This window comes from Vespula pensylvanica, chromosome 22, assembly GCF_014466175.1.
Source record: "Vespula pensylvanica isolate Volc-1 chromosome 22, ASM1446617v1, whole genome shotgun sequence".
In the NCBI taxonomy this organism is placed as follows: domain Eukaryota; kingdom Metazoa; phylum Arthropoda; class Insecta; order Hymenoptera; family Vespidae; genus Vespula; species Vespula pensylvanica.
In genome coordinates, this window is record NC_057706.1 from 3,429,315 (window position 1) to 3,442,038 (window position 12,724).

At 44.6% G+C, this 12,724-nt stretch overlaps 2 protein-coding genes across 7 annotated transcripts in view; one reads left to right on the forward strand and one right to left on the reverse strand.

Annotated features, from left to right (window-relative positions):
• The window catches only part of LOC122636488 (mediator of RNA polymerase II transcription subunit 20), an 89,237-nt gene that overhangs the window by 74,737 nt on the left and 1,776 nt on the right, over positions 1–12,724 (reverse strand). The window lies entirely within an intron of this gene.
• LOC122636479 (dystroglycan-like) overlaps positions 1–12,724 on the forward strand; it is a 50,569-nt gene that overhangs the window by 10,421 nt on the left and 27,424 nt on the right. For 2 of the 6 annotated variants that reach the window (XM_043827710.1, XM_043827711.1), the window contains exons 1-2: positions 8,519–8,954; positions 10,489–11,084. The exons of 1 other annotated variant lie outside the window; for it this stretch is intronic. In XM_043827710.1, the coding sequence (XP_043683645.1) occupies positions 11,048–11,084 (37 nt within the window). In that variant the 5' untranslated portion in view covers positions 8,519–8,954; positions 10,489–11,047. Of the gene's footprint in view, positions 1–8,518; positions 8,955–10,488; positions 11,085–12,724 lie in introns of those variants that run through there. 3 more of the 6 variants (XM_043827715.1, XM_043827716.1, XM_043827712.1) reach the window with 2 other exon arrangements.

Genomic DNA, 12,724 nt, shown 5'->3' on the forward strand with positions numbered 1-12,724 from the left:
TTGCCGTTGTTTGAAAGTGATATCGTACTTTAATCATCGCGAGCCTCTTCGCGAGAGGAAATAAATTGATCGAGTAGAGTGGGCTGCCTTCTCTCTCGCCGAGGCGTCTTTCAGGCGTCTTCGAGGCGTCTCGAAGACGCCTAGCCTACACGGATCCAATTATTCGAACGTTACCGCCTCCTTTCGGCGAATATGCTTTCACAGTTTAACACTTTTTCCTTTCGGATTATGTTTAGACGAGCCAAAATTAATCGTTCGATCGGCTCTTTTTCAAATTGATACTAGATGGCAGAGTTAACAAGTAGGTAGTATTTCGGTCTGTTGGTACGGTTGTTGACAATTGAAAGTCCAAGCGACGATCAGACGGATAGAAGTCGTGGCTCGTTAGGTAAGAAGAACGTCGGCGTCGTGGCGTCGCGTCGCGTCGCGTCGCGTCGCGTCGCGTTTCTACGCACTAGAGGAGGTAGGAAAAGGTGTGCTGCGGGAGGTGGTGAAAAAGGTATTTAGGAGCTTTATATGGACGTGCCGGATGTAACCGACACACGCAATTGATTTCGTAAACGCACTTGAAAATAGGATGGAGCTGCGTGACTCATGCAGGCTAATTTCCAGCATCGACGCCTCTCTCGCGAGAGGCATTCCAGGTGCATACGAGATCGCGCGACAAAAGATGCCGTGGCATGGAATCGCATGAATAAGGATAATTGGCTCTCCCTCGGCACTGTCCGTTCACGGAATACCGATGAAGACAATTTACTTGGTAGATGTACTGTCGAGTAACGCCACGGGAGATCATTTGTCCAAGAACGAAAACGACCCAACAAACTTTGTCCCGTCTTCCTTTTATGTTCGCTTTTGAGCTTACAGCTATCCGACGCGTAAACTCTACGGGCGTATGTACGGCTGGTAATTGGGGAATCGTTGGTATAATCGTTCGGTCACGCTGCTTGATATCTAATGCGATTAATCGATCGACAAATTGGGACTATATGTGTAGATGTATATAAATATACGTACATATTTATATATACATACATCTATAATGACCTTTTTCGCAACGCAACTTCGATCAGACGGAATTGAATATTGATAAAAGTCGAGCAGCATCGCAGCTAATTTATCGGTGGAACTAGGCGGTATCGTTGGGAGGAAACAATCGGCATAGAAATTGGTAGTCGACGAGTTAGCATAGAAATCAGAGTGTTGGAACGTTTAGTTCGATAGTCCCTTCAAGTTTATGGGCGTCCATACATATCTACGTAATATGCAGGTATAGCTGCACATGCATATAGAATACTCGAGTAGCGAACGCTTTGGATCTCTGACGATAATCGAGGTTTGGTCGCGAGCGAGAACGCGAACGAGATCGTTCAGAAACTTTTTTTCCGAGATATCGAAGCGTATCATTCTTCGTCGAAGGAGGAAGAAGAATAAAAAAGAAAAAAGAAAAAAAGAAAAGAAAAAACGTGCGTACGAGCGCATCTTATACGAGTACGCGTGGAAAGCGCAAATATTTCTCCCCAGTGTAAAGTCGAGAACTTTGTGGCGATAATAAAAAGATGAAACGGAGATGGAAATGCTCGTAGGAGGGGGTTGGCAAAGAAGATGGGAGAGGAGGTTGAGGTGGAGATGGAGATGGGGGAGGGTAGGAAAATGCAATTAAGTACTAACAGCTCGAAACGAGACGTTGAACTCGGACGATCGCAGATTGCCTTCGCGATTAAAGAAAAGTGGGTTAATGTTGTGTGTTGGGATTATGTTCATGCTTGGGATACGCGCGCATCCGTAATAGCGTTGACATCCTGCTCTCTTCGACCAACCATTACGGGGAACAATGGTGTAATACGTGCACGGCCAAACGGAATATATAATAAAATATACGTGTACGTACGCGGATACCTACGTGTACTCCTTTTTTTTCCTCCCTCTGTGGCGTCGCTTCGGCACGACGAACAATCGGAACTAGGCGCAGCCTCTTTTAATTACGCGCGAAGCATGCACAAGGAGTGCCTTTTTTCGCCCTGATACTTGACCTAATGTGTCCGGAGAGCGCGTCCGCGTTCCTTCATCGACGTTATTCTAACAAAACGCATTCCTATAACTTCTCTCTAGCGAGAATTTTCTGTTCTCTGCGAGACGAGATCGAACGCGATTCTACTTTAGATTCTCCTTCGGATAGAGAGTACTCAACTATTTAGTAATTAAGCGAAGGGTTAATAACCGAAGAAAAACGTGGCGATATCGCGTGCCTTTGTTCATTAACCCGTTTAATCGCAGCCTCGTTAATTCCCATTTCGCGCGGCACTTGTGAACCATTGGCGAATCGCGTTTAGCCATCTTCATTCCCATTCGCGTTCGTAGAAGAGAGCGAAAGCTTCTTTCTTTAGCTCGATTCTCTGAAATTAATTCATTTTTCGCGAACGCACTATTTCGTATCGCGAGTTTCACTCGCTTCGGTTATCCTCCGTTCGTTGGGCCGTACGTACGTTCGACCGCTCGTTCGTTAGTTCCTTTGGTATCTCGAGCAGGGCTCGGACGTATTCCGATATAAATAACTTTAAGAGGGTCGCGAGTCCGTTCACGTACGCGCACGCGGAACGCACACGCGGCTGTACGGGCGCAGGTTGGCCCTGGACCAAGATTAGTCAGCCGAGACGTGAATCTTGCGCGTCCTCGGCGTGGTACGTGTGCCTAGTTGGCAAAGAACGTACTATCGTAGATGTTTGGATTTCGAATTTCAGGTAGGTATCGCGACGAGGGTCCCCTTAGAAAACTCGTGCCAAAATAATAGACCTTATCGAAGATAGCTTTAAAACTATCCGAGCCTCGGTCAATAAATTCAATCTACAGAGTTACCGAGATAAATGCGCCGATCTACGCAACTCCTTCAAGATCGTTGGTGAATCATCACTCGAGATGATGACCCTCTTGAAAAATAAATCTCCGTTTATATCGTCATATAAGTTTCGAGACGCATTAAACGTGCCTCGCACCTCCATTTATCCGCGAAATCCCTAAATGCGTTATATGAAATCGCTGAATTTACGGAGAAAGAGAGAAACGCGGTTATTATCAACGTGGGAGAAAAGTTTTTCTCGTGTTAAATAAATCTACGGACAAGTGTCTTTATGTGTTTACGGATTAGAAGAGATCGGGGGTAGACACGCGTCGTCAGATTCGTCAATACATCTTTTTTTCTCGCGCATTCTCGTTTCATCGTTTGGCAGGTCCCGTCTATCCCGTGAAAAACGAGTGGAAAATGAGAGGCTCAAAGACGAAAAAGAAAAGAGTAGAGAAGAGTTCTTTGGTGGCAGGCACGACGCGTACGTAACGAGACGGTGTCTATACTTCGCGTTTCCTCTTCAACCGTCGCGAACTACGAGAGAATCATGCGACTTATATTTTCTCTTTGACACTTTTCTTAGAGACGCGCGAAAGACAACGAATTTGTCTTTAAAACGACTGTTAACGATACGTTAATTAACAGATCGCCTCTCGAGCTTCAACTCGTTAGGTTCGAGAGATCGTTGGGTATGGTTAAATAAAAGCCGACGTAAAGCCCCTTTAAAATTAGGTCGACTCGTCCAAACCATCCTCGAGAAGAGCCTATTTCCCTTTGATGCGAATTTGAATACACCTATTTCTACAGATATCTCGTTCTACTTTAACCATCGATCTCTTTGCGATTTTATTTATTTTCTTGTCCTTCCACTTTCTTGTTACATTAATTTCCTTCCAATCGATTTCTCTATGTAATGCAATTCGTAAGTACGTAAGCCGTAGGCACGCACGATGAATTTCTTTATTCGTCGTTATCAACGATTAGCAGGAAATATATTAGGAGAGGAATATGGATCGATAGAGTTTGCATCGATATGGTCTGGCGAACGATCGAGGATGATTAGTCTCGCGTTTCTACCTACGCATCTTCTTTAATTGTCGGCCCGTATCGAAAGGAGGGATCTGCACGTTCGGACGAACGAAATCGAAATTTGTTTGTCATGGGCGTGTCTCGTTCGGAAGAACGGGTGTCTCCTACGGGAAACCGGTCGAAATTGAACTGTAATTCTCCTTCCATCGACGAATTTCTACGGCGGAGTCGTGTATCCGGAAAGTAGCCATAATTGTTTACTGTTCCGATCGAAAGTTTACTACCGATGCTTTCAAAGGTAGAAATAAACCTAAGAGAATATTTACAACGTTCAGGAATTTCGGACAGTGATAAAAGAACTCAGCTTGGAAACTGTACGAAGGATCGGATAATTAATTTTTCCTTCGCGCACGGTTGAATATTGTAAAACTCTCTGAAAATGTTATCCATTGTGCGCGCCGAGGAAAACTTTTTGTTTTCTCCGTGGTATTGTAACGGATGGTAGGTAGGAAGCTAATTAAATTTTTTGCCAGATAGAGAAAATGTGCATAGCGATGCCAACGGAAGACGGAGAGAAGCTTCATTCGTGGTTCCTTGCTCGAGCGCTTCTCGTTCCTTTCGCTAACCAAACGATTTAACCGATCATTTTATCGTCAAAATTCCTTCCTTTTGATATTCAAGACATTCGCTTCCTCGTTATCCATGCAATTTCTCAAAGTATCCATAATCGCGACGTCGAACAAGACGTAAAGACAGAGTCTCGAGGAATACCAAAGTAGAAAATCATTTCGATACCGTTTCCATTTTCCACGAAGGAAAGAAACTGAGTTTTCTAGAATCGTACGTTTGGTGTAGTATCCGAGATTCGTTCGTCCGGAAAATATCACCGAGAAAGGTCGTCGGACTTTTTCCTATTCCCTACGAAATGCACTCTCCGTTTGCGAAATCGTAAAGAAGCAAGTATCCCTCCCCCCCCCTCTCTCTCTCTCTCTCTATCTCTCTATCTCTACCTCTCTCTCCTACTATCTTAGATCGGCTAGCTTTACCAGGACGCTTCCTCTTAGTAGTTTTTCATTGCCTAAGATTACTTTCGATCATTTCTTTTTTCTCCCGGGTTTTATCCAAAACGCAAAAGGCGAAACGAATTCAACGAGAACGAAATTCATTCCAATTGCTCTCCCCACTCTGGCAGTATCCGTAGAAAGTTTTCTTTAAGGAAAGAAATTTCAAAAAAATATTTCCAGATACGATTCGTCTTCGCTGCTCTATATTTCTTTCTTTGTTTTCTTTAAACGATCGACCGAGCTTGCAGAGAGAAAAAACATTCTAGAAGAAATGATAGCAGAAGGAAATAGAGGGGAAAGATTTAGGACGGGATAGTAGGGAGGCTAACAGCGTCCTATAGAAAGGGGAAGTTGGCGATATAGAACGAACGAATTTCTTCCTAAAGAACAAAGAACGCGTGCGGTGACTCGGTTTGCTTCTTTAATACGTGTAAAAAAATACTGAGAGGACGTTTTTACATCATCGCGTCTCTCCTCTCTTGCTCTTTGTCTTGCCTCTGTCGTTTCTGAATTCCACGATGTAGCAGAAACGTCTCGATGGTACTAGAAACGAGGAGGAAGCTAGAAACAACGAAGAGAGAGCGACGGAGATGTCACGAATCGACGGGAGGAAGTAAAATTTCTCCGGACATAGATGTATACATAGATATACATATATATGGATATATAAATATATACGTAGATATATAAATATATTATATTATATAAATTTATTCGGACATGCCGGATATATATATATACACATATATATGTATATATAGATACATCTACACATGTAATAATGCCGTTACTCAATTAAGAATCGATAAACGTTTACTAGTTTCGTTCTCTCAGAATTCGTATCACTTGGTACGAGTAAAATAAGCACACGTGATGAATCATATGCAAGTACGTAAGTACGTGGTCTCGTTGAAAGGTAATTCGGCCGTTAACTCGGTCGATGGACGAAACTCCATTCGGACGTTTCCATCCGTCGAATGGCTATCGTTCTATTTGTCGAAGGTCACTGTCGAAACGGTCGAAGATCGCCCGGAGGATTCGACGCAATTACCAGGGCAAATCTGTCAAGGTTGAGTATCACTGAAGGTCTGCAGCCATGGAGATGAAAAGGGAGCGAACCGCGCGAACGAGTCGGCCTCTATCCCCGTTCTACGTGTAGCGCTCTCTTTTTTACTCCGTCCTCCGTTTCTTTCTATTAACTCCGATTTCGAATTCTTCTCGACGATATTATTTTGCAGTCGCACGCAACTATTTGACGATATACTGGAAAGTAACGGCGTTTAGAAAAAAATATAGCGTTTCGGCCGACGTGAAAATCAGATTAACGAAGCAAACTTGGGTAGAGTCGAATAGATATTCCATTAGGAAAAGCCGATAAACATAGATAAAAATTAAATTGCAGTTAAACGCTCGATCGGTGCTTATCATCGGGCGTGATCGACGATTAACGTCCTGCTAACGAACTAATTATTCGAATAAGTATGTATTAACGAAAGCTAACGAGAGGATTAACTCAAGGCAAATCTCTAAATTACTACTTTCTTCGTTCGAACGAACGAACGACCGATCCCCTATCACTTTGGCTAAATCTTTGAAACGTCCCCTACGAGAGTTTCTACCGAAATGATTAAACGATAACGAAGCGTCTAAGTTATTTAAGACGGATCGAAAACCGACCGCCATGTAAGCGGATAAAGACCCAGCCGATCGAAATAAAACTGCATATAGCAGATCGTTAGGAAAAGCGAACGAAGCAAAATTGGTCGTTGTCCGGAAGCGACTTTTCGCATGGCAACTCGTTCGGTAGGTCTTTTAATAAGCTTTTAGCGACTTCAACTACGTTTCTTTTCTTTCTTCTTCTCCTTTCTTTTTTTATTTCTTTGTTTGTTTTATATAACGAAAGAAAACCACATAGAAAAGACGTGTCCTTCTTTCCGTTTCTCCTCGTAGCTAATTATGTAGAAACTTTTCGTTGGAACGATCGTTCCTAACATTCCAATTCGTGCAATTCGAAGAATTCGTTATCGTCGGTAATCGCGAGAATGCACGCGACCTTAGTACCTTCCTTGCCCGACTAATAATTTTCCTTTACGACAAAAAGTGGAATCGCAAAGCGACGGAACGCGAGCGCTCTGGGAAGGGTAGCAATTTGTTTTCGTAAAAAAATAAGAAGGACCTCCCTTTCTCCGACGACTTAACGACGCGCGACGAACCGTCACCGTCGGGAGAGTTATTAACGACGATCGATTTATAATTTTAATTCGGTGTTTCGCCCACGTTCACGAACCGAGCACAGCCTCGAACAGAGATGAAAAGAGGGGAGCGAGCGTCGAGGCAAAGCTTATACGACTATGGATCACGCACGCACACACGGAAGAGCGGTTGGCCGGTGTCGCGACCAATACTCGCGAAAACCATGGTCTGTCTTCTCTTTAGTTACGTGCGCGCGCGCGCGCGCGCGAGAGAGAGAGAGAGAGAGAGAGAGAGAGAGAGAGAGAGAGAAAGCGTCTCGTTGTCGTAAAGTTTTCGCCGATTTAACGTCTACATCGTCGGCTGGGTAGAAAACTGCCGAGCTATTTTGCGAAGCGACCGAAGAGAGGAAGAGAGAGAGGGCAATGGAACGATGTAAGCGCGCAGCCATCAAACGAGAACAAAGACGTTCCTCGATGTCGTCGGAGAGGACGAAAAGAGAGAGAAAACAGAACTCGTGGCTCCTACGCGCGCCCGCGAGGAAAAAAGCAAATGCAATGGTTCGTTGGTAGAACGAAGCAATAGAGAGAGAGAGAGAGAGAGAGGTAACCGGTCTAAGCGACGAAGATGGAATAATAAAAAGAAATATGTTGATCATATTCTATGACGAGAAAGAGAGGATGATGCGTGCGCGGAGAGTCGAAAGATTGGCGGACAACGACAAGGGCGGATAACCCCTGAGAAATGAGACAGAATTATGTCCGACCAGACAAGGATGGGTGCTACGTCGTTTCCGCGAAAGCCCGAGAGAAAGAGAGAGAGAGAGAGACAGAGAGAAAGAGAGAGAGAGAGAGAGAGAGAGAGAGAGAGAAAGAGAGAGAGAAAGAGATGGACGAGCCACGCATCTTCCGTGCCCGTAAGAAAGAGGAAGAGAAAGGTAGCAGAAGGGAGAGCGGAAGAAGGACGAATATACGGTGGTAACACTCGGTAGCGTTATAGATATAGAAGGGACTTGAGAAAGAGAAAAAGACTCGCTGTGTGGGTTAGCGAGGGAGGGAGAGAAAGAAAAAAGTGATAGACTCCTCGGTATGCGCGTTGAACGAAGAGCAAACGTTACACGTACGTCGGAGAGAAAAAGAGAAAGATAGAGCTTCGTTGGGAGCGTTCGTAGAGGGCGCAAAGTGGGAGGGAGTTCGGCCGGGCGTCCGGTAGAGGGGGAAGGTGAGGTTGGGACGAAGGAGAAAAGGCTGCCGGGCGCCATACTGGTTTGGTTCTCGGCACAGTACGCGGGCAGCGCCTCCGCCGATCGTTGCAGCAGTAGAGTGGCGGTAGCGGCAGTAGAGCGGTGTGGTAGTCGGCAACAGCAGCGTCACCGCTCCGACGTCGTCGTCGTCGTCGTCGTATCGTCGTATCGTCGTGTAGCTGTCGCGTTCGCGTTCATCGACATCGCGGCGTTGTAACGTCGCGGCAATTTACTTTATTTTCTTTCCCCCCTTTTTTTTTACGTCCTACAATTTCTCGTGAGAGACTACGTGTATCTCTCTCTCTCTCTCTTTCTCCTTCTCTCTCTCTTTCTTTCTTATTCTATCTCTTTCTCTCTTTCTCTTGCTTGCGCGCGCGCGCGCGTGCACTCGTCTCGTCGGCCGGCACACATTGTACGTTTTTCATTCCCTCTCTCTATCTCTCTCGCTCTCTTTACGGACTGTGGAAGCAAGCAGACAAGGATAGAAGGATATAGCGAGAAAGACGGAGACGCATATACAGCTGGATTTTAACGTCTGCCAAGAGGAATCAGGCTTACTCGGAATACTCTGCACATCTCGGCAACGGTGAGTGAACCCTTTCTTCAATGGCAAACCGAGGTTAGGATACGTTTTAGTCCATCCTCCTTGAAAACGAGCGCGGAGCTTGCTTCTTTTTATTTTCTCTTTGTTTTATCTTGCTTTCTTTTCTTTAGTTTTGTTTCTATCCTTCCGTAATTACGTTTAGTAATTATATTTCAAAGGATGATCCTTGGACGGAACACAAAAGTATCGTATTCGAAGAGTTACGCGAATTGTTATGCGGTAAGCGAATCTTACGAAGGGGTAAACTACCCCTTGCTTTCGTATCGCTGCGTTCGTGCGTGCGTGCGTGAAACGAGAGAAACCTGTGAGTTTCGCTCTTTTGTTACGCGTAATGATTTCTAATCCGTTTGGTATCAAAGTAGAATGAGGTATTCATTCATCGAGATATTTGCAAATAATATGAATATACATATACATATACATATATATATATATATATATGTATATATGTATATGGGTGTGTGTAGGTAATATAGTACTATCGATTGTCCGGCACGTTACGAGATAAAAATCGTGTTTACTTTTCTCACTCTTTCTCTCTCTCTCTCTCTCTCTCTCTCTCTGTCTATAAGTAGCGCTTTAGTAGTAAAATATTCTGTCGAAATGTTGGATAGCGTCAGCAACACCGTTCTCAAGAATCACTAAAGACGGTTGCCACTTGGACGATGCTCCAAAGACACTTTGGATGTTCATGAAATCCAGGATGGTTTACACGACGAGCGAGGATAATAGCCGCTGTTTCAAGTTCGTAGCAGATGTTTCTCGTAGGACGTACTACATAGGATACAGAAGTTGACCGTTTACCCTTCTATCTCTCTCTCTTCCCCCCCCCCCCCCCCCCATTTACTCACGAGCACGAGTTACGCTAGTCGGTCTGTTACTCGGAGCATAAATTTCGGAGTCTCGAGGCTGCATTATGCATGCTGTCGCACGATGCACGAAATATTACCATAAGTGGTGCAGCTCTACCTTTACAAAGACGAATAGCTCTCTATGTCATAGGAGGAAGAAGGAGAAGAGTCCGGTCGTGGATGATGGTGACAAAGATCGTTGATTGCTCTCGAGAAGCGTACCGCGTCCAACGTGGATTAACGTTTGGATGCCGTGTCTCCGAGTTCTCTACGTTCCCCGCATTATTCAGAAAACTTCATGCATATTCAGGATGGACGTTGGTTCTCGACGCTCTCTCAATGATGTTCATAACTTTCGGGAGACATCCGCGCGTCTCGTCGTTACTGGCATTACCGTTTCTCTCGAGGAAGACAAGACCTCGAGGTAACGGGCTAAACCACATTTCCATATCTTCCATTCGCGAGGACGAGCTAACTTAACTTCGAATCACACGTACCGAGTCTAATTGCATGTGACGGACGAGACACGGTTGATCGTTTAGCGATCTGGATGGTCGGGTGGTCGATCCTTGTGACACACTCGCTCGAGTTATTCTTCTCTCGTAGAGCGTCGATAAAAATCGAGATAAGTGATCCAATAAAGAGTTTCTTATTCTTTGTCGTAGATGTCGTCGTATCGTTCTTCCTACTCTTCTTCCCCTTTCGCTCTTTGGAATTTCTCGGATCGTTGACGGTGGGCGAGCAATAGAACGCCGATAGACTCCGCGATACGCGAGGAAGAGTGAATCCAAGAGAAAAGAGCCCCATTGATGTTAAACCGCGATACTTGTGCGTGCCGGTGGAATTCAAGTCGCTGTCTCGTCTCGTTTTTCCCATCCATCCGGTTGTCCGGTAGCCGTACCTATCGTTACCACCCATAGGTTATAGCCAGCGAGAACGTTGAAAAGGACGGTGGAATTCCTGGAAGGAATGAAAGGACGAGAAGGTTGGATTTCGAAGAAACGCGCGTAGGACGGAGGAAGAAGTCCGAAGAAAAAGAAAAAGAAGAGGAGGGTTACCTCGGTCCCGATGCAGCTGATGCAATTTGCTTTTATTTTCGGCTAAAATCCAACGAAATCGAGGTCTTTGTTTGGGAAGAAGAGAAAGAGAAAGCGAGATCCACTGTTCGCCGTCTCTCTTCTCTCAGCCAGCTCGCCAGCTGTCAAACTTTTCTCAAATTGACCGATGGCGTTGTCCATACAATGCCGGCGAGGATGGTACGGTAGGTGCACGTTACCGCTTCTTGTTCGCGGCTCGACAAAAAAAGGCGCAAAAACCAAACGCATGTTTGCAGCTCAATTATCTGCGACTCGGCTCCCGCCGATTATTCTCGATCGTTGTTCCGACGAGATAGACAACGATTTTGAAAATATGTTTATCTAAAAAATCCCCCGCCTCTCGGGACTTGTTCAACGAAAATAAATTTGCTTTCTACGCTTAGGCAAACGAGTTTTACCAAATTTCCTATTTTATTATACGATCGAGATCGATGATAATCGACGAGTTTATCGCCAAATCATAGAGTTACGTTTAAACGATTAAAACGATTACTCTTCGTCAATAATATTATTCAATATTGTCGATATTCTTGTTTTGAGAAAGTAAAGACAAAACGAAACGAGCAACGAGGTAGAAAACATTTCTCTGAAAGAGAAGATCCTTACGAGTAAACGTATTCCTCTCATCAATTTGATCAAGCACCATGGTATTCCTCGAAAATCATCGGGCTTTTGCATCTGTGTTGGAGTGCGGCCTTATCTCGAGGACAATTAACGCTAATGAACGGACCGTTTGCTCTCACGCCCGCTTATTACTAGTCATTAGAGACGAAGTAGCGACAGGCAACCATCTCCCTTTTAGCGAAACGTTTCGTGATCCAACGATGGATCGTTTCTAGATCCACCGAGTGCGTAGGTGCGTACCTCGTGCGTATGGTCTATTGTACGGGGTATATCCAATAGGGACGTTTCTACCTACACTCTCGTGCTCTCCACCTATGCTAATGCACGGAATTCGTGGAAATTACACGACGAGTATCTCCTCTCGTGCGATTTTGCTCGTAGATATCGCGGTATGGCGTAGGCCTCGGAAACGCATCCCACAACGTTCCCGTTTACTCTTTTACAAGGGTGGGGCAATCTGTACAGAATCGTTCGAAACATATTTCTTAGGGAATGGGAAATAACAGGGAAAATACAGAAAGGATAGGTCAAAGCAGGCGTCTTGTTGGTTTATTATTAATTTATCAACGTGGAATAATATCGGTGAGAATTTGCGGAAAAATAATGAAACGTAAAAATCATCGTTCGACGAAGAAATACTCGGTCGGAGGTCGATAACAAATCGGTGAATAGCTATCTAGAGGTTCCCTCGTTTTCGAGTCACTTAAAATGCTTTTGTTTTGAAGGAACACCCTGCAAGTGTAATATAACGATAAGTCTGGGTAAAACTTTGTCTATATTTAGGTTACGATTTAGGTTCGGAAGGAAACCCGTCGTTTAATCGGCCCTTTTCGCTTTTCTCTTCCAATTAATCCTGGCGCGATTTTATTCTACCTCTCGGTCGTTTTTAAAGAGTTTCATGGAAAAACTTGGCGGTACTTTTTGAAAGTAGGTAGTTGTAACGCGAACGCGTCGAAACTCGGCCGGAACGGTATTAAAAGTTTTATTGCAAAAATCTACCTATAGCAGTATATGCATACGGTACCTATACACGTATATACAGCCGTATCTCTACGTTCGCTTAAACCAACGTTCGTATTTGTGCGCGAGCGTACTACGTTCTCTCCAACTTTCGACCATCGTCCTGGTTAACGGCATTTTACTGGCATTTACCTATCGTCGAGCTCTCCTAATGTTTGCG